This window comes from Balaenoptera acutorostrata, chromosome 6 (genome assembly GCF_949987535.1).
Source record: "Balaenoptera acutorostrata chromosome 6, mBalAcu1.1, whole genome shotgun sequence".
In the NCBI taxonomy this organism is placed as follows: Eukaryota; Metazoa; Chordata; class Mammalia; order Artiodactyla; family Balaenopteridae; genus Balaenoptera; species Balaenoptera acutorostrata.
Genome location: NC_080069.1, coordinates 69,877,577 through 69,898,651, shown reverse-complemented (window position 1 = coordinate 69,898,651; position 21,075 = coordinate 69,877,577). Strand labels below are relative to the sequence as shown.

Here is a 21,075-nt window from a genome sequence, read left to right as displayed (position 1 = left end):
AATTGTTATGATTAGAATGAGTTGGACCATTCAGGCCTGAACCAACAATTCATTCTCTCTTTCTCTCACAAAACAACAGACACACACATGCACACAGCTACCTAAGGAACACAGCAGAACATCTGGGTAAGAACATGCCTTTTGTGACCCCCAGGGTTAAAGTCAGAATGAGCCTGGTTCCCGGCTTTAACCCTGATACCCACTCTGTGCAGTGGTCTTCCAGCATCTGGGTGTGGCTCTGTCCCCTGGCCATCAGGGGAGAGTTTGCTCCATATTGAGCCTTCACTTAGAACCAGCCAACTTTACTGGGAAGTACAGTGCTATGTAGTTTGCAAGTAGCAGCTGAAATAGTAGAAAGGAAAGCAGAAACATTCCATGTGGCTTTGAAGATACTGTCACATCCCAGAAGGCAGAAGCTTCTGCACTTGGGAAGCTGCTATGGGGCCCCCTCAGCAGCCAGCTGGTTCTTCAAGGCCCAACTGAGGTGGCACCTTTCTTGCCAAGATACCCTACCATTGAGGCAAGTGCTTCAATTTTTCTTTCTAGTGGTGATGGTGGATTTGCACTTCTCTCCTTTCCCTGTTTCTTCCTGAAACACCAGTGACCTTCACTTCCAAGACATCCAGAGAAGTCAAAGGCCTGACCTGATCCACGGACAAGAAGACACTAGCTGGTCCACACCAGGGTCTAGTTCAATCCATGTTCTAAATAGCAGGAGGGCACCCAGAATGGACATGTGTAAGCACGTGCGTAAGCCTTTTCTGTCCTGCAGGTGTAGCTTTCACGGTATTCATGTACACATTTCCTAGCAACAGTGCTCCAGCATCCAGGATGCCTCCTCCACCTACTCGGTTTCCTGCCACCAGCCTCTCCTCTGGGCTGTCTGGGGGTTAACACTGGCTGAGAGTGCCACAAGGAGTAAGCTATTCCCAGGCTGGCTGGGGTTTCTGACCCTGTGCTCAGTGGTGTCCCTGTTGGCTTGCTCATGGAGTGTCCTTGTGTGGGAAGGAAAGGAGCACACCGGGGACACACACACCACCCCTAAAACATCCAAGTTCTCTCATCTTAGCCAAAAGAAGGCTCAGGAACGCCCATAAGAAAGAGGTTGGGTGAAAGACTAATGAATCCTGACCCTCCCTCAGCTCCCCCAAAATATCTGTGAAGATGGTGTTCACATTTCTTTGGGAGAAGAGGGAATTTCGGGAGCTCAGTGCTGAATTCAGGAGATTCACTGTGACTGACGGGGACCCAGGGCAGCCTGTATGCTCATTCTGTGCCTTTACAAACCACCTCTGGCCCAGGCCTTTGAAGAGGAGAGCCTCTGGTCAGCCAGCCCTGGGGACAGTACTTTGTGCTTTGCTTAATTTGTAACTGAATTCCTTGGGTCCTTTCCCGTCTCCAACTTGAAGGAAAATGAAATCTGGGCCTTCTGTCTGACTCTCCCTCTGTCCTCCCCAGGGATCGGTTCAGGACCATGGTGAATGTCCTCGGCGATGCATTCGGGACCGGCATCGTGGAGAAGCTCTCTAAGAAAGAGCTGGAGCAGATGGATGTTTCATCTGAGGTCAACATCGTGAACCCCTTTGCCTTGGAATCCACGACACTCGACAATGAAGACTTGGATGCCAAGAAGTCCTATGTCAACGGAGGCTTTGCTGTCGACAAGTCCGACACCATCTCATTCACCCAGACCTCACAGTTCTAGGGCCCTGGCTTTGGAAAACTGGGAGTGGTGAAGGACCTCTCCAGGAGAGTCATCTCTTAGCAAATTCAAACATTAAGTAAGGAAAAGAAAAACACTAACGGCCAACTGTACATTTGATTTGATATACAGACCTCTGGATTATTTTCTATATTTGGATTCACAGCTTTTGCTCTCTGGGTTCTGGGATTTGGGGGTGGGGTAAGATGAGAGAAAATTGATTGAAAGGAAAGCTGTATTATCTGGAATTTTTAAATTCTATGGGAGACAGAGGAAGTATTTAAAGTAGTAACTGTTTTAATTAGGTAATATCAATAGATGTGAAAGAGAAACTGCTTTCTCATGCACAGATCAGTGTTTTGGGTTTTTTAAAAAAATATTGTCATTACTCAGGCTTTCTATTGCCATGGATTTCTTTGACCTCTCACATTTTTATAGATTATAATGCATCTAAACACCACCCCCTCCGCAAGTTAATGTGCCAAATTGTCCGTTTTGAACTCATCTCCAGCCAATTTCAAAGAAACTACTCTGAAAGAAAACAGACCAGCACGGTTCTACAGTAATAGTTTTAAGATGTATGTGAGGTCTGGGGAGAAGAGAGAAGGGTTCTTTTTTTCAATGTACTGTATTGGGACGCTGGTAACTATTAACCCAGTGTTCAGTATAGAGCTAGATATATATATATAGATATATATATATATAAATATGTATATATTCATTATTTTCATATAGTTTGCCAGACAGAGATCACAATTGAACTGTCAATGTGAAATACAGAGCTCTCCTTGTACTTGAATAACTACGATTTCAATCCAGATCTGCTTTGGGGCTTAATCAGAACCCCTCTCTCATAAGCACAAGAATGAGAAATCATGTTGTTTGATCGTTTCACGTCTGTGTATCAGCCCCAAAGCAGAGATGTTATTCTGGTGATACTCTGAGGTGGCACGGCCCACTCATTTACAACTTCCAGATTCCACTGCTGGGAGGGAATCCATATCAGCTCTATATAAGACTATATACAAAGTTGTCACTCATATAAGACTGGATGTGTTTTTATCCAACTGGATGTGTTTAGTATAATAATTATATTATCCAACTATAATTCTTCCAAAGTCAATTATACCTACTTAAAACGACAGTACTTTGCCCTTTCCTACCCACCAGGCCCAAACAACAATGGCAAGCTACCAGCTAAGTTGTATTTTAATATGGGTTTGATGGACTGAACAAGCCACATTGGCCAGAAAAGCACTGTCCCTACCCTAGATGCTTACAGAGTAAATCCCACAACATGAGACATTGGTATCAGTGGTTCAGGGAAATTCTTCCATTGTATGAAACTTGTCTCCTCCTCCAGGGAAGTTTGTTCTAACTAACTAGTAGTCTAGTAATCTTGGCCCCTGCTCATTAAAATCCATTGCCTGTCATTCTTCTGCTCAATTGTGAAGACAGCGTATTGAAGTCTGTGCTTGGCTCTCATCTTGTAAATAATGCTTAACATATACTTGTGTTTACACCGAGATCCAAAATAGTCCTGTTTCTGCAGTATTGCGTAGCCAATTTAAGCCTGTGATTTTATATTTAAGAAACCAGAAACTGTGCCAAAGATCATGGAATAGTAAAACAAAATGCTCAATATTGACCACCTGCACCTGAAATCTACAAGAGGATGATACCAAATGGTCATGTACACATAAAATATGGACCCATGATTCAATGTGAATTTTAACATGCAAATATTGTGTTGTTGTTTAGGAAGTAAATATAAATACAGTTGAATAAGTAATTTATCTTGGGCTGAATGGTTCTACCCCCTTGGCAGGCTGCTCCGATTTGAGGCACTGGAGTTGGCAGAGCCATTTGTGAACTGCAGGTCATCCTTATTTTGGAGTGAGTTTGTAACCAGCCTCTTAACACGCTGTGCTGTTAACTCATAAAAGAGAACAATGTTCCATTTCAGTCTCAATAAACATTTCCATCATTCTTTCTTCCCTGCCTTTTCCTTCCCTAATCTGTTCTTTTATCTCACGTACTCTGATGGGTGTGGGAAGGGAGAGACCTGTTCAGTTGATGATAGTCACACGTGAAACATCTCATTGCCCTAGTAATTCCAGAGACTGCAGGAGGGCACAGGTTGTATCTTACACTCCTTAGCATATCTCGTCCCATACCCCCCAGGACACAGTACAATACTGAGCACATAGTATTACTAAAAACAAACTGATATCTCACTGTAGTTTTGATTTGCATTTCTCTAATGATTAATGATGTTGAGCATTCTTTCATGTGTCTGTGGGCAATCTGTATATCTTCTTTGGAGAAATGTCTATTTAGGTCTTCTGCCCATTTTTGGATTGGGTTGTTTGTTTTTTTGATATTGAGCTGCCTGAGCTGCTTGTAAATTTTGGAGATTAATCCTTTGTCAGTTGCTTCATTTGCAAATATTTTCTCCCATTCTGAGGGTTGTCTTTTGGTCTTGTTTATGGTTTCCTTTGCTGTGCAAAAGCTTTTAAGTTTCATTAGGTCCCCTTTGTTTATTTTTGTTTTTATTTCCATTACTCCGGGAGGTGGGTCAAAAAGGATCTTGCTGTGATTTATGTCATAGAGTGTTCCGCCTATGTTTTCCTCTAAGAGTTTTATAGTGTCTGGCCTTACATTTAGGTCTTTAATCCATATTGAGTTTATTTTTGTGTATGGTGTTAGGGAGTGTTCTAATTTCATTATTTTACATGTAGCTGTCCAGTTTTCCCAGCACCACTTATTGAAGAGGCTGTCTTTTCTCCACTGTATATGCTTGCCTCCTTTATCAAAGATAAGGTGACCATATGTGCGTGGGTTTATCTCTGGGCTTTCTATTCTGTTCCATTGATCTATATTTCTGTTTTTGTGCCAGTACCATACTGTCTTGATTACTGTAGCTTTGTAGTATAGTCTGAAGTCCGGGAGCCTGATTGCTCCAGCTCCGTTTTTCTTTCTCACACCAGTCAGAATAACCATCATCAAAAAATCTACAAACAATAAATGCTGGAGAGGGTGTGGAGAAAAGGGAACCCTCTTGCACTGTTGGTGGGAATGTAAATTGATACAGCCACTATGGAGAACAGTATGGAGGTTCCTTAAAAAACTAAAAATAGAACTATCATACGACCCAGCAATCCCACTACTGGGCGTATACCCTGAGAAAACCATAATTCAAAAAGAGTCATGTACCAAAATGTTCATTGCAGCTCTATTTACAATAGCCAGGACATGGAAGCAACCTAAGTGTCCATCAACAGATGAATGGATAAAGAAGATGTGGCACATATATACAATGGAATATTACTCAGCCATAAAAAGAAATGAAATGGAGGTATTTGTAATGAGGTGGATGGAGTTAGAGTCTGTCATACAGAGTGAAGTAAGTCAGAAAGAGAATACAGTATGCTAACACATATATACGGAATCTAGGGGAAAAAAAAAAAAAAGGCCATGAAGAACCTAGTGGCAAGACAGGAATAAAGACACAGACCTACTAGAGAATGGACTTGAGGATATGGGGAGGGGGTGGGGTGAGATGTGACAGGGTAAGAGAGTGTCATGGACATATATACACTACCAAATGTAAAATAGATAACTAGTGGGAAGCAGCCGCATAGCACAGGGAGATCAGCTCGGTGCTTTGTGACCACCTAGAGGGGTGGGATGGGGAGGGTGGGAGGGAGGGAGATGCAAGAGGGAAGAGAAATGGGAACATATTGTATATGTATAACTGATTCACTTTGTTATAAAGCAGAAGCTAACACACTATTGTAAAGCAATTATACTTCAATAAAGATGTTTAAAAAAAAAAAAAACCTAAAAATAGAACTATCATACGACCCAGCAATCCCACTACTGGGCGTATACCCTGAGAAAACCATAATTCAAAAAGAGTCATGTACCAAAATGTTCATTGCAGCTCTATTTACAATAGCCAGGACATGGAAGCAACCTAAGTGTCCATCAACAGATGAATGGATAAAGAAGATGTGGCACATATATACAATGGAATATTACTCAGCCATAAAAAGAAACGAAATTTATTTGTAGTGAGGTGGATGGACCTAGAGTCTGTCATACAGAGTGAAGTAAGTCAGAAAGAGAAAAACAAATACCATATGCTAACACATATATACGGAATCTAAAAAAAAAAAAAAAAAAAAAAAAATTGGTCATGGGAACCTAGGGGCAAGATGGGAATAAAGACACAGACCTACTAGAGAATGGACTTGAGGATATGGGGAGGGGGAAGGGTAAGCTGGGACAAAGTGAGAGAGTGGCATGGACATATATACACTACCAAACGTAAAATAGATAGCTAGTGTGAAGCAGCCACATAGTACCGGGAGATCAGCTTGGTGCTTTGTGACCACCTAGAGGGGTGGGATAGGGAGGGTGGGAGGGAGGAAGATGCAAGAGGGAAGAGAGATGGGAACATATGTATATGTATAACTGATTCACTTTGTTATAAAGCAGTAACTAACACACCATTGTAAAGCAGTTATACTCCAATAAAGATGTTAAAAAAAACCCAAAACAACAGTGATTGCACTCAAGGCTACAGAATCAGTTCAGTTAATTGTCAGGGCTGAGACCATATGACTCAATGAACAAAGGATGTCATCATTCGCCACGCTGAACTCCTCTCATGCAAGGACAAACGACCTTTCACGACAAGGAGTTCTCACCATGAATCCAGAACTTCCAGCAATGACACCTATTACACACAGTCTTTCCTGGAAGTCGTCCCACTAAAATAGGTGTGATATTTACCTCAGTTCAAGATATCATTCTAAATAAGTGCCAGTTCCTGGAGGAAAAGGAACAGGGATATTGATTTTGGGGTGGGAGAAGAGGGGGTGGTTTCCTAAAAATGCTATTTACAAACATAATATTCCAATGACAGGAAATGAGAGCAGAAAGCATCTCTTGTTGGCCTAAACAGGAAGTGGTTAACCTCGTCCCAACTCCTGTCAAGAGACCTTAGTTGCCCTGTCACTTTACTGAAGGACTCTGAATTCATTTTTTTCAAACCCTTGAGGTTGAATTATCCAGCATGCACCAGCCTCAGGGACAATCAGGTGACAACCAAGGGGTGGCAGAAAGTAGCAGAAAGGTCATGAGGTTTGGAGGCAGGACAGAGCAGGGTTTGGAAACTGGCTCGGACACTCAGCTTTTCTGAGCCTCAGTGTCCTCAGCAAAAAAAAGGGGGGGGATGGGGGGAGGGGAATGCTTTCCTCAATAATTGAATGAGATGAGAATAACAACAGCTAACACTTACTGAGTGCTTGTTTTGTGCCAGGCACTGATTTGAAGGGCTTTAAATGCGTTAACTCATTTACTTATGGCAACAACATTATGAAATAGACGGTACCACTGACTCCATCTCACATAGATGGACGCTGACGCACAAAAAAAGGTTACGTTATTTGCCCAAGTCACTCAGCCAGTAAATGGTAAAACCAGGATTCAAATCCAGGTGCTCTCACTCCAGGGCCCTCAACCTTAACACCACCTACTAATGCCCTTGGAAAGCACTTGATACAGCACCTGGCAAACCGAGGCAGTAAATAAAGGAATAAAAGAGAGAAAAAGAGGGGGCAGGAAGAAGGAAAAACACCTTTACTCCGTTTCTCTCCTGCGATTCCAGGTCTCCCAGAGTTAGTTAGTATGGTCTTTAAAAGACTGTAGGGCCTCCCTGGTGGCGCAGTGGTTGAGAATCCGCCTGCCAATGCAGGGGACACGGGTTCGTGCCCCGGTCCGGGAGGATCCCACATGCCAGGGAGCAACTAGGCCCGTGAGCCACAACTACTGAGCTTGCGTGTCTGGAGCCTGTGCTCCGCAACGGGAGAGGCCGCGACAGTGAGAGGCCCGCGCACCGCGATGAAAAGTGGCCCCCGTTCGCCACAACTGGAGAAAGCCCTCGCACAGAAACGAAGACCCAACACAGCCATAAATAAATAAATAAATAAATAAATAAATTTATTAAAAAAAAAAAAGACTGTAGCTCTCCCAAGTCCCTCGACGTTGCCCTTGTCCTGGCCTCCTCTGTGGAAGGACCTAGAATAAACCACCCCACACCCCCACCCAGGCTGAGCAAGACATGCAGTGACATACCCTGGCCGAGCCAAAAGCAGCTCCAACCAGTCACAAACCAAAGACCCATCACATATGTTTCAGCTCTCCTACCTTAGAGCGGACTCCGCCTTGCCAGAGGTCTCCCTTCTTCCTCTTCATTTGAAAATCCTAATCCTGGTACCTGAGCCACCTAGCAGCCCCCAATTCCCCACACCATCTCTGGGCAGGCATGGTGGCCCTCAGTGCTGCCATCTCAGAGCTCCTGGAATTGAGATGACACACAAAGCAAACCCTGCCACGGAATATGCTATATTCCTTCTGCCCACAGGGTCTTGGAGAGGCAAAGCTGTGGTCACCACAGAGAGCAAATAAATGAGCCCTGGCAGGTGATTCTCATGGTGAATGATGAGGAGGGTTGATATTATACTATGGGCTACAGGGTACTTTTAAAATAAAGACAAAAGAAAGAAAAGTATATAAATATACATTTATAAATATAAAAATATGTACTTACGGGGGTGCTGCAGGATCACTCTAAAAATACAGAAGCCCAAGGGGGAAATTTCAGACTGCTGAAGAAGCTCTGACAAGCCAGCCATCCATTTGCACCAGGGTAAAGCGCTTGTCCTAGGCATGACCCTGCTTTTGCCAAATTTCCTAGTTTTGAAGGTGAAACCAAGCACAGGCTCTTTCCTCTGATGATCAAAGTAACTACTGCTTCCCCTAGGCCCCATGTGGAGGGGCCGGGGGAGCAGACCCAAGGAGCAGGAAGATTGCAGCTCCACTCACTGTCAGCAGGGTTCCCACTCCATGGGAAGAGGGGACGGAGTTCTCTCCAAGACCTGCACGTCCCCAAGGAGTGCTGGGGTGTGCCTCCCATTCAGGGAAGGACAGCAGTCCCGTCAGGCGGTACTAGCAGGTTCACTGGTCACACGTGGACTAGAGAGCACGTCCTTTCCTCGGGCTGCCTTCAGAGAGGTCAGAGGGCTCCTTTAATGGAACTAATCAAGAACAGCCATGACTATTAGTAAGAGGGGCTAGGCATCCAGGGGCTAGGTGAACTTGCATACATAATCCATCAGCCCTCCCCAATTATGCACTTAAAACCGACCAACTTCTCTTATGTTAAACATATCATGTACACTCTCATTTTTAAAATCTTATTTATAATTCAAGGTCTATAGGCTTCAGCTAACTTTGGGTCAGTCAGGTGACAGGAGGGAAATGGCCTTACTGTATGGTGGCTTTTGCTTGGAGGGCCCAGGCTCCACCAAGGAGATTTTCCCAGGAGCCTCTGTAAACCCAGACCCTGTGAAACACGTTTGTAAAATACGGTCCAGGCTTTGATAGATCTGCAGCTGTGAAAGTCAAGAAAACAGTAATAAACTGAAGCAAGACAGGTGGGGATTTTTATTACATTTAATGACACAGATCTTCCCAAAGTAATCTGAACCCCAATATGTCACAAAATTATTCACATTTTTATATATTCCAAAAGCAAAATCCTGCTGCAAACCTGGCCCCAATGTAACTCCTCAAAACCGAAATAACTCCTTGAGAAATAAAAAGATAAAATAGGAATAACTTAAACAATAGAGTTAGCAGATCAGAAAGTGAGCAAAAGGCAGATTGATTTGCGAAGGAAAAAAGAAAAAAAGACTTTAAAAAAGAATGGGCATTTAAGATCTTATCCCTAAATTGAATTAAGGAGTTATGCTCAAACCATAAAGAAAGAAAAAAAAGGACAATGAGTGTCACAGTGTGTATCTGAACAACAACTGCCACGGGATACCAATTCATTAGAACTGATTTCCTTCAGCTGCTTATATCCTTCCTAAGTGGCCCTTTTCTGAGAACTGTACCATAGTTTTAATGTAATACAGTATTTTTTATTATTGATGACTACTTAGACCTCAAAGTAACAAACTGACAACTATAGTTTCAGACACACTGAGAACATACAAGCAGGTGTAATTTAAGCATATCGTCTGTCTTTTAAAGGTGGAATGCTTGTTGTGATATATACCTTTATTAGGCTGAAATTCTGAGAAGGGGATAAATGAATTTTGTTTTATTTTGGCTTTTGGACTTATTTTCTCCTTTAATTTTTAATTTTGTTTTCTTAATTTACCTAATGAACCAATTCCTGTGGTCATAATGAGAAAAGAAAATTTGATTCTCACTGAATCTTGTAAAAACTGAAAGGGTTTTAGGGCATGGTAGAGGAAAATGCTCAGGTTATAGCATGAAGGAAAGACAAAGGTTTCCGTTTCCAAGCCCTCTCTTCTCTGGGTCTGTAGACCCATGAAGACAAATGTCCACTTCAATCCATCCCCATCCTCTTCTTGTTCCTCAAACTGGGTAAGCATTTCATAAAGGCACCCTTCTACTAATTTTAAATCTTGTTTTGGCAGTCATTTCTGCCAAACTTAGTGTAGTTATTTCAGAGAAATATTTGAAGAAGGTTTTGTTCCTCATATAAATTTATTTAAGAATTGCTGGAAAAAAGGAGGGGTAGGTGACAGAAGGAGTGGTTTAAACTACAATCAAAAGAAATTAGCCTACTCTTATAAATGTATCATAGAAATTAAACCTTTAAAGCAAGACCTGAATTCTCCAGAAGTAATGCTCCCTCTTCCTAGGTTTTCAGTTGATATCATGTAAATCAAGCCTAACACTAAAAAGCAAACAAACAACCACAAAAAAACAGATTTACCAAAAATGGAAAATCAGGGTGACAGTCTTTTTCTAGAGGATGTATCAGTTTATTCCTCTAGATAGCAGCTTCCTCGAGCTCATGGAAAATGTAAGAGGAAAGGGAAGGAACGGGAAGGGACAGGAAGGGACGGGAAGGAAAAGGAAGGGAAGGGAAGGGAAATAGGTAGAGGTGGGGGAGGGGTGAGGACAAGCGGGAAGGAGGAAAAAATGAGGAAGGAGGGAAAGAAAAGAACTTTCCAAGAACACATCCACTGCCAAAAATGAGGAACACCTGAAAAGGCATCTTGACATTTTCATCAGAATTTTAAGAAGTGCTTTCCAAATGAAAAAGACCTGCCACCCAATTATTATTTTCGTTTTCAAGCTCAAAACAAACACACAAACAAACTAAAACACAAATTTTCCAGCTTGACAAGAAAACTTGAGCCTCAAACAGCAAACACTTTAATCAATGACTCTTACCTGGGTACAAAAGACTGGGTGGATACAGGTTTGATTTAAAGGGGGTTAGACACTGGTGATTTGATACACAGAACAAAAACTGTTGTTCAGTTGGCTTGATGAGTGAGCTCTTCATGATGCTCCTCCAGCTTTCATTCCGTCTCCCCTGTGAAATGTGAAGACACTTCATACACTACATGTGGTACTGAGAAAAAGGCAATCAATAAACACAACCAAGGAGAAGATGATTTCCCTCTATCCAAATCTTGGCACGTAGCTCTACGTGTAGGAAAGAGGCAATGTTAGGTTAGCAAGACAAACACTTGTGTGACCTTGGGCAAGTTACCTGGCCTCTTTGTATACTATTAGGATGATGACAAGCAGAGTATCTACCTCTTAGTGTTACTCTGAGGAGTTAGTACAGTCCTTGGCACATAGTAAATGTGCAGAAACTGCTAGGTGTTATTGAGCCGAACTGTTAAACATGCCCAAATCAATTCTATTCCATGGAACAATTACTTTTGAGAGTGGAGGGGGTCAGTATAGGATTTGGGGGTGTTCTGAGTCCCCCATTCTCAAGGCATTTGCAGCCTACTGCAGAGATTCTCAGTGCTAAATGTGCATTAGAATCTCCTGAAGAACCTTTATAGAAATACCGATGCCAGGCACCACCCACAGAGATTCCAATTAAGCTGGTACAGAGTGGGGCCTGGGCATCAGTATTTTTTAGCACCCCCAGGTGATTCTAATGCTGACCCAGGAATTTGCCATGTGATTTGGGTGTATGGCCACTGCCTGTGTGGTCTGTTTGTTAGACTCTGACAGGACCAGGAGCCCCTGGGATGAAGGGAGGTGTGTCATTATCCATGTGTCAATCACCACAAGCCATCAAATGACAAATCCCTCCGAAGCTGGTGAGCAAATCAGAGAGGGAGGGCCTCGAGACTGGAGCTTGGCATCTGTAGGCTGGTTTGCTTTTTGCTTTGGTTGTAAGGGAGACGAAAGGGCCCCGTGGGAGGAAGTAAAATGGCTCCTGCCTGCCCAGCAGAGACGGTAAGGTTGGAAGCCATAGCAGCCCCTCCCTTTGGAGCTGGAGGCCTAAGGAGCTATGACAGAATCAGAAACCAGCATTTTAATTCACTGTTGTCCTTTTTCTTTCCTTCTCTTGGTTTATTTCCTTTTTGCTATTCTTTAATTTTAGAAAAGTTTTTGTGCTACAGTTCTCGTCTGTGTCTGAGGACGTCTGGGCCTGGGTTCTCTGCCCTCCCTCGAGCTGGGAGCATTACAAGTGGACCAGCTCCCGCTGCAGGCCGGCCATGGCGGCGGCAGCTGGGATCACGGGAGCTGCTCACAGGGATGGGAGGGTCGGTGGGCCAGAGCTGGTGCCATCTGCTCCATCTCCCATCCCTTTGCAGAGACCTCCCTCCAGTCCTCCGCCCTCTTCTTGGGAGAGGTTTCATAAGGGAAACCAACTACAGTACAAGGCTGAAGGAATGAAGTCCTTAGTGGAGGCATGTGGAGGGGCAGAAGGCAGAGGGCCTGAGTCTGCCTGAGGGACCAGGAGGTATCACAGAGGAGGCCTTGTAAGCCTGACCTTGAAAGTGGAATCTCAGTGAGCACACACCAGACGTGGGCAATCAGCTCTTGATAAGGACGGTGACACCGAGGCAATCACACCTCACCGGAGAACTAGGGATAACGGGTGTGTGCGTGTGTGCATGTGCACGCTTATGGGACTGGTTTAATGGTAACATTCCTATAACCTAAAATTCACCATCTTAAAGTATACAAAGAATCATCTGTTTTATACCAAAAGTATCAAGGCCCAAACCATCCTGAGTAAGGAGAAACAGGTGTATTCCAACCCCTTCGACCCATCTCTTCCACACATTCCCTGGTCAGACAATTGGACTTATTGTTTCTGGTCCAAGCATCCCTAACTTAATCCCTAAGTGCTAAGAATCTACTTTTTCATTTCCCCTGAATCTTGAGATCACCAGGAAACCAGGAGAGGGAAAGATGATGAACAGTGAAAGAGCAGAAGTGCAGAAGGGAAGGACAAGCGTTGGTGCTGTAAGCAGGAGAGTCCTTGAGAAAAGCAGGGCAGGGGACATGGAGTGGAAACTCACTGGGTCTTCTGCCGAATGCTCCTCTCTGTTGCTGTCTGCCCAGCCCATAGGCGTGACGGTCCCGTTTTAGCTGCTTGACCTTGCTTGTTTGGATCTTCCCTGGATTCACTGAGACAGCATCATTCTACTAAATGCCCTGTTTGCTTAAGACGAGTCAAAGTCACCTGGGTTCTTTACAACCATGAAAACTTTCACTGACACAGCCCTCCAGGACCCCTGCCTCACCAGGAATCCATGACCCAAATTGGGACAGGAAGAGAATGGTATGGAGAGCTTTCAGAGAAGGCCTATGAGCATATTCCAAACCACTGAGTGGGAACTCATGTTACAAAGGAAACCTATTTATTAAGACAAAATTTTTTTTTTCTTACCTTTTCTCTATCCCCTCACGTCAGGGTTCACATATCTGCCGGTTCAGGGCTTTATGTAACTTGATGTTAGCCATGTTGAAATTCAACACAATTTGGCATTTGGTAATTACGTGGGCCACATTCCCTAAGTGGTAATTAAGTGGGCTGTGTTCCGTATAACCACCTAATAAATGCCTAGATGACTATTTTGGCAACTGGAGATTATGTGGCCCAGAAGCCATCCTTTAATCTACCAAGTAGAACGTTCTAAGGTAGAAGCCTGCAAAATGGGAAATTACTGAGCTGTCCTCCACATTCCTCTGTGCTGAAGGCGGGAAGTCCTGGCCAGCCCTGGGCAAGGCGATGTGTGCCCTAAAGCACGAATGACCCTCAAACCAGAATTTCAGGAGCCTGAAGACAGTGAAAACCTAGCACATCATCCCACACTCCTTTATTGTTTAAAAAGATTAGCTGAGCCTGCGCGTCTGGAGCCTGTGCCCCGCGGCGGGAGGGGCCGCGATAGAGAAAGGCCCGCGCACCGCGATGAAGAGCGGTCCCCGCACCGCGATGAAGAGTGGCCCCCGCTTGCCACAACTGGAGAAAGCCCTCGCACGAACCGAAGACCCAACACAGCCAAAAATAAATAAATAAATAAATAAATAAATAAGAAAATCCTTAAAAAAAAAAAAAAAAGATTCGTTAATTATCTTGATGTTGCTAGAATAAGGGACTACATGATACAACACCATAGGACCCTCTGGGGGTGTTCAAGGGCAATGTCCACCGACTCTGCTTAGGTTCCAAAGGGCTCTGCTCCTTCTCCCCAGGGTTCTCCTATCACACACTCCAGTTTTGGAGAACAATGGAATGTAATGGTTAAAAGCATGGTCACTGAAGCCAGATCACGTGGGTTCAGACTGTAGCTGGGCCATTCACTAGCCATGTTACCTTGAGCAACGCACTTAACCTCTCCTTGCCTCAGTTTCCCTGTGAAATGGAACTGGTGACAGTACCTACTTCACAGAGTTGTTGTGATAATTAAATATTAATTCATTTAATACAAGTGAAGTATTCAGGCCAGTTCCTGGCACTCAGGAAGCACTTAATAAGGAAGAGCTATTCTTATGCTGGGCCTGGGTAGGAAGGGAAAGAAGAGAAAACCTAAGAAATGACGACAGCCCACAAAATGATGAACTTCTTACCACACATCTGAATTCAAGAGTTGCCTCATCACCTCATTCAACAGCCTCCCACAAAAAATATTTACTGAGCACCAACCACAGTGGAAGGTCGTCTGATGCAAGGGTGGCGACAGGGTGGTGGGGGGAAGGAAGGCTCTTGTTCAGGGCACACACCTGGCATGTGTGGTTGAGTTCACCTAAGTTAAATGGGATCCCACTGTAATTCTGGCTGTAAAATAGTGAGCAGGACGGCAGAGTCCCTGACCTCGGGAAGGTGTCATTCAAGTAGAAGGAGCAGACTTTTAAGCAATCAACCCACATAAAAATATAACAATGAACTGTGTCATACTTTATGAAAGAAAACTGCAGAGGGCTAAAAAGGTGTACCTCAGAGTGGGAGGGGGTGTCATGGAAAGTCATGAGACCCGAAAGGTAAAGAGAAGTGACCCATACAGGGTCAGGAAGAAGTATTCCAGTCAGAGAGCACATGCAAAGGCCCCACAGTCGGAAGGAGCTTGTGTTTGAGGAGCTGAAAGAGGGACCATTAGGTAAGGGGGTAGGGGGGAGGATACAAGAGGCGAGACTGCTGGCAGGCCCGCATATGTGCTGTCTGAAGGAAGAATGTGGCTCTTATCTCCTCCTCGACTCCTGTCCGCCACATTTTCTAGGTACTTTATATTGTAGCAGGAAACTGAAATTATTTTAGCAAATCAACAAGAAGCACTTAAGCTGCTTACTTACATAGAACAGCAGTTTAAAAATATCTCTGTTCATGCACCGGACATTTCTTCAGAGGGTAGCTTGGTCTTTCAAGGATATTCTTTACTTCAGAGATGGAATCTTCCTATATAACAAAAACAAATCCAGCAATTGCATTACTCATAATGTAATACAGATCAAGGATATCTGGATGTGTAGTTTTGCATTTAAGAGGTCTATGAATCCCATATACGCCATATATATTGTGTTCATGATATATGTGTGTATATAGATATTATTTCTTTTCTTCCCCCTCCCTCCCTTTATCTCTCTTTCTTTCTCTTTCCTCTTCCTTCTTCTCTCCCACACCCCCTCCCTCTTCCCTTTCTTCCTTTTATTCTTTTTACATTTTAAAGGGATTCCCTTACTTGAAAAAACTACGAATTAACAAAGCAAAGCAAATGACTTTGCAGACAGGCAGTAAAGTAATCCAGACCCTGGTGATTAGGGTAATCAACATTCATTTAAATGCCAGCATTTAAATAAGTCAAGATGACCAATTCAACTACATGGTATAGTTAAATCCAACCAGAGGGGGCAATGTCAACCTTCCAGTTGAATTTTTTTGAACTGGTGACAGGTCACAGCTAATGGCTGTACATCTGCAGTAGACAAAGTGCTGGGTTTATCTATCTATGGATCAGAAACACTCCCCTCACCCCCATAAAAGTCAAACAGTGAAAAACACCTTATGAACTTTGAGGGAAACTTTTTTCCATGTTGTGAGCTCATGCAGACCACACACGTCCCTAGATTCTTCCCTGCACAGGGATTCCTGTCCAGAGCGGAAGGAAATGTGCTTCGGGCCAGTTACACTGTGTTCTCTAAGTTCTTTGACAGGACCGTGCTCCCTCTCGCTGCAGGACCTCTGCTTGATGTGTGCTGTTCTCCAAAGTAGCTGCTACTCATCACTCAGATTGAAGCTCCACTGTCTCTTCCTCAGGGAAGCCTGCCCTGACTGCCAACCAAGTCAAATACTCCTTTTCATACACTCTCAGGATACCATGTAACCTCCTTGGTGAGCATCACAATTTTACATTTATTTCTGTGGTTACTTGATTAATGTCTGTCTCCCCTGCTAGACTGTGAGACCCAGTTCCCATATTATTTTGTCAGCAAAGATCTAATTCCATCAGAAGCCCTGACCTTGTTTAGGTGTTGCTGAGATCTGTGGGACATCAGATGACTGCAGACCCTTTCGTGGATCTTCTTCCACATGGACTGGGACCCAGGGTGGAACCTGCTCAACAGAGTAAACAGGGTGGAGTATTATGCAGCTGATAAAAAGGACACTTAGAGTGCATAACAATAAGGGTCGATATTTATAACTTAAAGGTGAGAAAAAAAGCAGCAACATGCAAAACAGTGTGCATAGTGTAGTTTCAATGTCTTTATTAAACCTAGGTATAGGAAAAGCACTGGGAATAAAAACAACCAAGATGTTAAAAATGGTGTGTGTCAGGGTGTGTGACTCTTTTCTTCTTTGTAATTTACTGTGTATTTTAGATATTTCTCTAAAGAGCAAATCCTGTTTTTACTTTTAAAACATGTAACCCCCAAATTTTTAATACAAAATTTAATCCCAACTGTTTTCCACCACGGGGTATTTTATGTGTCATTTACTTTAGGCCACCCAGACCCAAACTTAACCACAGATCTTACAGTGTCTTTCAGTTCCTCAAACAGGCTGAATTTTCTCCCTTCCACAGGCACTTGCCAGCGCTGCTCCCTCGGGTAGAATGCTGCCACCCCCAACCCCCATCCCCGCTCATGTTGAGTCCTACCCACCTTCAGAGCTCAATTCAAGTTATTGAATTCTCAGGAAGATCCTTCCTGAGCCCCTTCCTGTAGAGCAGTGGTCCCCAACCTTTTTGGCACTAGGGACTGGTTTTGTGGAAGACACTTTTTGGCACCGGGGTGGGGCGGGGGAGAGTTCAGGCCGTAATGCGAGCGACGCGGAGCAGCAGATGAAGCTTCGCGAGCTCGCCTGCCACTCACCTCCTGCTGTGCGGCCCAGTTCCTAACTGGTACGGACTGGTACCGGTCCGCGGCCTGGGGGGGTTGGGGACCCCCGCTGTAGAGGAAGTCGGCTTCCCTATTTCATGCACTTGGAATCCATTCACCCCTCATTCATAGCACTTCCCCCAGTGGACATTTTGTCATTATTTGGCTAATGTCTGTCTCTCCTCCTAGACTGAAATTGGGACTGAGCCTCTTGGGCTAATAGCTCATCTCAGGGCTTTGAATACCACAGTAGGAATTTAATACATATTTCTTGAGTGATTGAATTCATCCATTCATTCATTCATTTTGGGGAGGGAAGTGAGTACCAATTCTTAAGTTGAGGCAGAATTTGCAGTTTGATTATGAAAAGCACAGATATTGTTTTCTTAAAATGCCTAAAAATTTTAGCAATTTGGATAAAATCGTTCTTTTTAACTAATATACAGTAAACACTGGAAATGACAGAAACATGTGAGAATCAATCCAGTTGTTGTTGTGGCCACCACACTAATGAGTCCCTGTGCAGTTGCCCCTCTGCTCGGTTTGGCACCCACATCCAGGCCACCCATCCTGGCTCCCTGTACCAGGAGCATGTACCCTCTGGTTTCCAGGGAGACAAGACCGAGAGAATGACTGGATCTACACAAATCCATTACCAACCCAGGAAAATGACTCACAGCAAATGAATGAACCACCTAAAGCACTGCCCATGTTTAAGAAAAGGCAAGACACATCATTTCTACACTCCTCTAAGAATTTTTAAGATGAAGAAATAGAAATATTTTGAAGCTATAAATAAAATTGGCATTTAAAAATAGCCACCAAATGGACACTGCAAATGCTTTTTCATTGGCCTTGAGTAACCAGTGCCAGAATTATCCGTACACTTGTTACCCTTATTACTATATACAATCAACACTATATTTGAAGACCTCTGAGAATGATGAGTCAACAGGCAAGAGCAGTGCTCTGCCTTGATTATGGCCTTCTCCTTGTGCAGTGGGACGACTGCGGATGGATGCTGAACTGAGGATGGATGCTGAAGGGATGTGACTCTATCCGGACACTGGAGCTAGGGAACCGGCTTGAGAGTGTTTCTCCCACGTTTGGGACTACCATTTCCCATGCTGCTAGTTAAAAGGGTTTTCCACTTCCTCCATTAAAACCTTGGGGTGATTCTCACTCCAAAACTTGCCTCCCATCTCATCCTTGCAAACTTGGCCCTTGCTGATTTCAGTATTAAGTCAGCAGAAACTCAAAAGGTATTTCTCATGCACTTCTGTGATCTGAGCAGAGGGAGACTTGTCCCAGTGGCTCATGTGAAAAGAACGGTGAGTGAGGCAGAGCCTAAGCACTGGTAGTGAAACTATGCCCCTTACGGTTGACTACCAGAAATTCTTGAGCTTGACTTACAGAAGATAAGGAAACAGCTTGTTAAAAACCCCTCTTCTTACAAACCGCCTTTACTGATTAAGCTTGCTTTAGTTGTTTTTATTCTTTTTTCCCTTCTTTATTTGCATACCCTCCAAGCTTCACATAGCCTAGGGTAATATATCACAAGACTTCTTAACCGCCCCTATAGATAAAGCCTCTGACATCACAGGTCACTATAGTAATGGTGGGCTTAAGTTGTTTTACAAGAACGTGGAGTTGGATCCTGTCCAGTTCAAGCTGGCTAAGACTGGCTGGGATAACTGACCCTAAAACTGTGTCTGCACAGTTATCTGACGAACAATTTTTTGACATCAGAGGGCCAAAAACTCCACCCTCAGGTCATGCTAAGTACCTCCATTTTTGAACATGCATCCCATGAAGAAGCATGTAACCCAGATATGCCTGGGCAAAGTACCAATTACTTCACCTTTTCTCTACCTCCAATCACATTTCCCCATGCCTAAGACCACCCTGCTTTTTTATCCCATAAATATCTCAAGCCCCTTGCCTTTGGGGAGGTGGATCTGAGACTTGTTCTCCCATCTCCTTACCTGGCTGCGTTGTGAATAAACTTTCTCTGCACCTCAGCATTTGGCTTGCTGTGCATAGGGCAAACGAACCTGGTTCGATAACAGTAACACCTAGTGTTACAAGGGCTACCTCTGTGAGGTCAATGGGGAATGGATTCTTCCACAGGGGCTACACTGAGGTCAATGAGGAATGGATTCTTCCCCAAGGATACAAAGCGATATCCTTTACTCAGAACAGCTGCCTTAAAAATATTATCTTCAGTGCCACTTCCCTGGAGGTTAAGGTGACAAGCTATCCTGGATGCCTGGAACTAAGAGGTTTCCCACAGTGCAGGACTTTCAGCGCTATAACCAGGACAGTCTTGGGCAAACCAGATAGCCTTTGTGTAACCATGTTATACTTTGTCACCTTATTTACAAATTCATAGTTTGATTAGTTCCAAACTTATCAGTTTAGAGTGACTTTGGACACAGAATTTGCTGACTTATCAGAGATAAATGATTAAAACTCTGGTCTGCAGCCAGAGTCATCATTCTACAGTCAACTGTGCTAATTCCTGTGAATGACTTGCAAAAGCTCCCCACTGCCTTCCAACTGAGCCCAAATTCCTTAGCTTGGTTTCCACAGTCCCCCTCAGACTCTCAGCCTTGGCACCCACTATTCCCCAAGGCTGCTCTAACTTCTAGAAGCTGACAGCACCCCCTGCCTTCTCACCTCCCATCCCTCCCCTCCATTAACTATCACAATCCGATCCCCTCCCCTCTGGGCCCCCATGAAAATGCCACCCCCTCCATAAAACATTCCAGAGTACTTTCCTTCTCCTTTATACTCTGATAGCATTTGGGCTGTACTGTTCTCAAAGTTCTGCCTTGTAGAAAACTGTGTACATTTTTTTTTAACATCCTCTGCAAGTTCTCAGAGATCAGAAGAAATGTCTTAAATGTTATCATTTCTATTCCAGGACTAGCAGGTTAACTATCAATCCTGTTTTTCTTCTGAGGCACTGTTTTTTTCCCTTGTGTCAGCAAGTATTTATTGAATGTCTACTAAGTGCCATGAATTGGTAACTGATTCTTCATGTGTCTTTTTTTTTTTCAATTGAGGTATAATTGGTGAGGCACACTTTTAACCACAGATATTCTGCATTCCCCTCCACACACCCAGTACTAATCTCAAGGATTCTGACTCAATATGAGGCAATTCTTCAGTGAGCCAGAGTTGAGAATTACTGTCCTGCTGCATAAAGATACTCAGGAAAGACTGGTTGAACGAATGCATAAACCATCTAACAAATTTATTTAAAAAGAAACAAGGCCTTCCTAGATCTCCTTCCTAATGGAATTAACCTCCTCCTGCTCTGCCTTTCCCCTACATTTCGATTATACTTCTGTTAAGTGCACATCATAATCCATCTCACATTTAGTGACATGGGGGCATGCCTGCCACCCCGTCTAGCGTGTGAGCCACTGGGAAGCAAGGACGTGTCACGATCACATACACTGCACATAATAGGTTCTCAATAAATGGATGCTCAATTCAGTCCCTCAGAAAAGCTTGCTGTGCTGCTTATAAGGAGTTTGGGTGATGTACGGAAACAAGGCACATGGGCAAAATCCATGAGCTTCTTCCAGTTCTGGCAGCAAAGAAGCACTGTGGGCTGCAAGAGGATGGATCTTTGATCACTAAACCCCTTTTACAGATGAGGAAACTAAGGTCTAAAA

General features: G+C 43.8%; 2 protein-coding genes across 11 annotated transcripts in view; one reads left to right on the top strand and one right to left on the bottom strand.

The window, feature by feature from the left end:
* The window catches only part of SLC1A1 (solute carrier family 1 member 1), a 71,590-nt gene extending 67,894 nt beyond the window's left edge, over nt 1–3,696 (top strand). The window contains exon 12 of the mRNA XM_057547718.1: nt 1,459–3,696. Within this exon, the coding sequence (XP_057403701.1) occupies nt 1,459–1,705 (247 nt within the window). The 3' untranslated portion in view covers nt 1,706–3,696. The remainder of the gene's footprint in view (nt 1–1,458) is intronic.
* A 5,552-nt stretch (nt 3,697–9,248) lies between these two features.
* The window catches only part of SPATA6L (spermatogenesis associated 6 like), a 60,883-nt gene continuing 49,056 nt past the window's right edge, over nt 9,249–21,075 (bottom strand). For all 10 annotated transcript variants that reach the window (XM_007182212.2, XM_007182213.2, XM_007182216.2 and 7 more), the window contains 3 exons: nt 16,532–16,625; nt 15,368–15,470; nt 9,249–11,132 (listed from right to left, as the gene is read on the bottom strand). In XM_007182212.2, the coding sequence (XP_007182274.2) occupies nt 15,381–15,470; nt 16,532–16,625 (184 nt within the window). In that variant the 3' untranslated portion in view covers nt 9,249–11,132; nt 15,368–15,380. The remainder of the gene's footprint in view (nt 11,133–15,367; nt 15,471–16,531; nt 16,626–21,075) is intronic.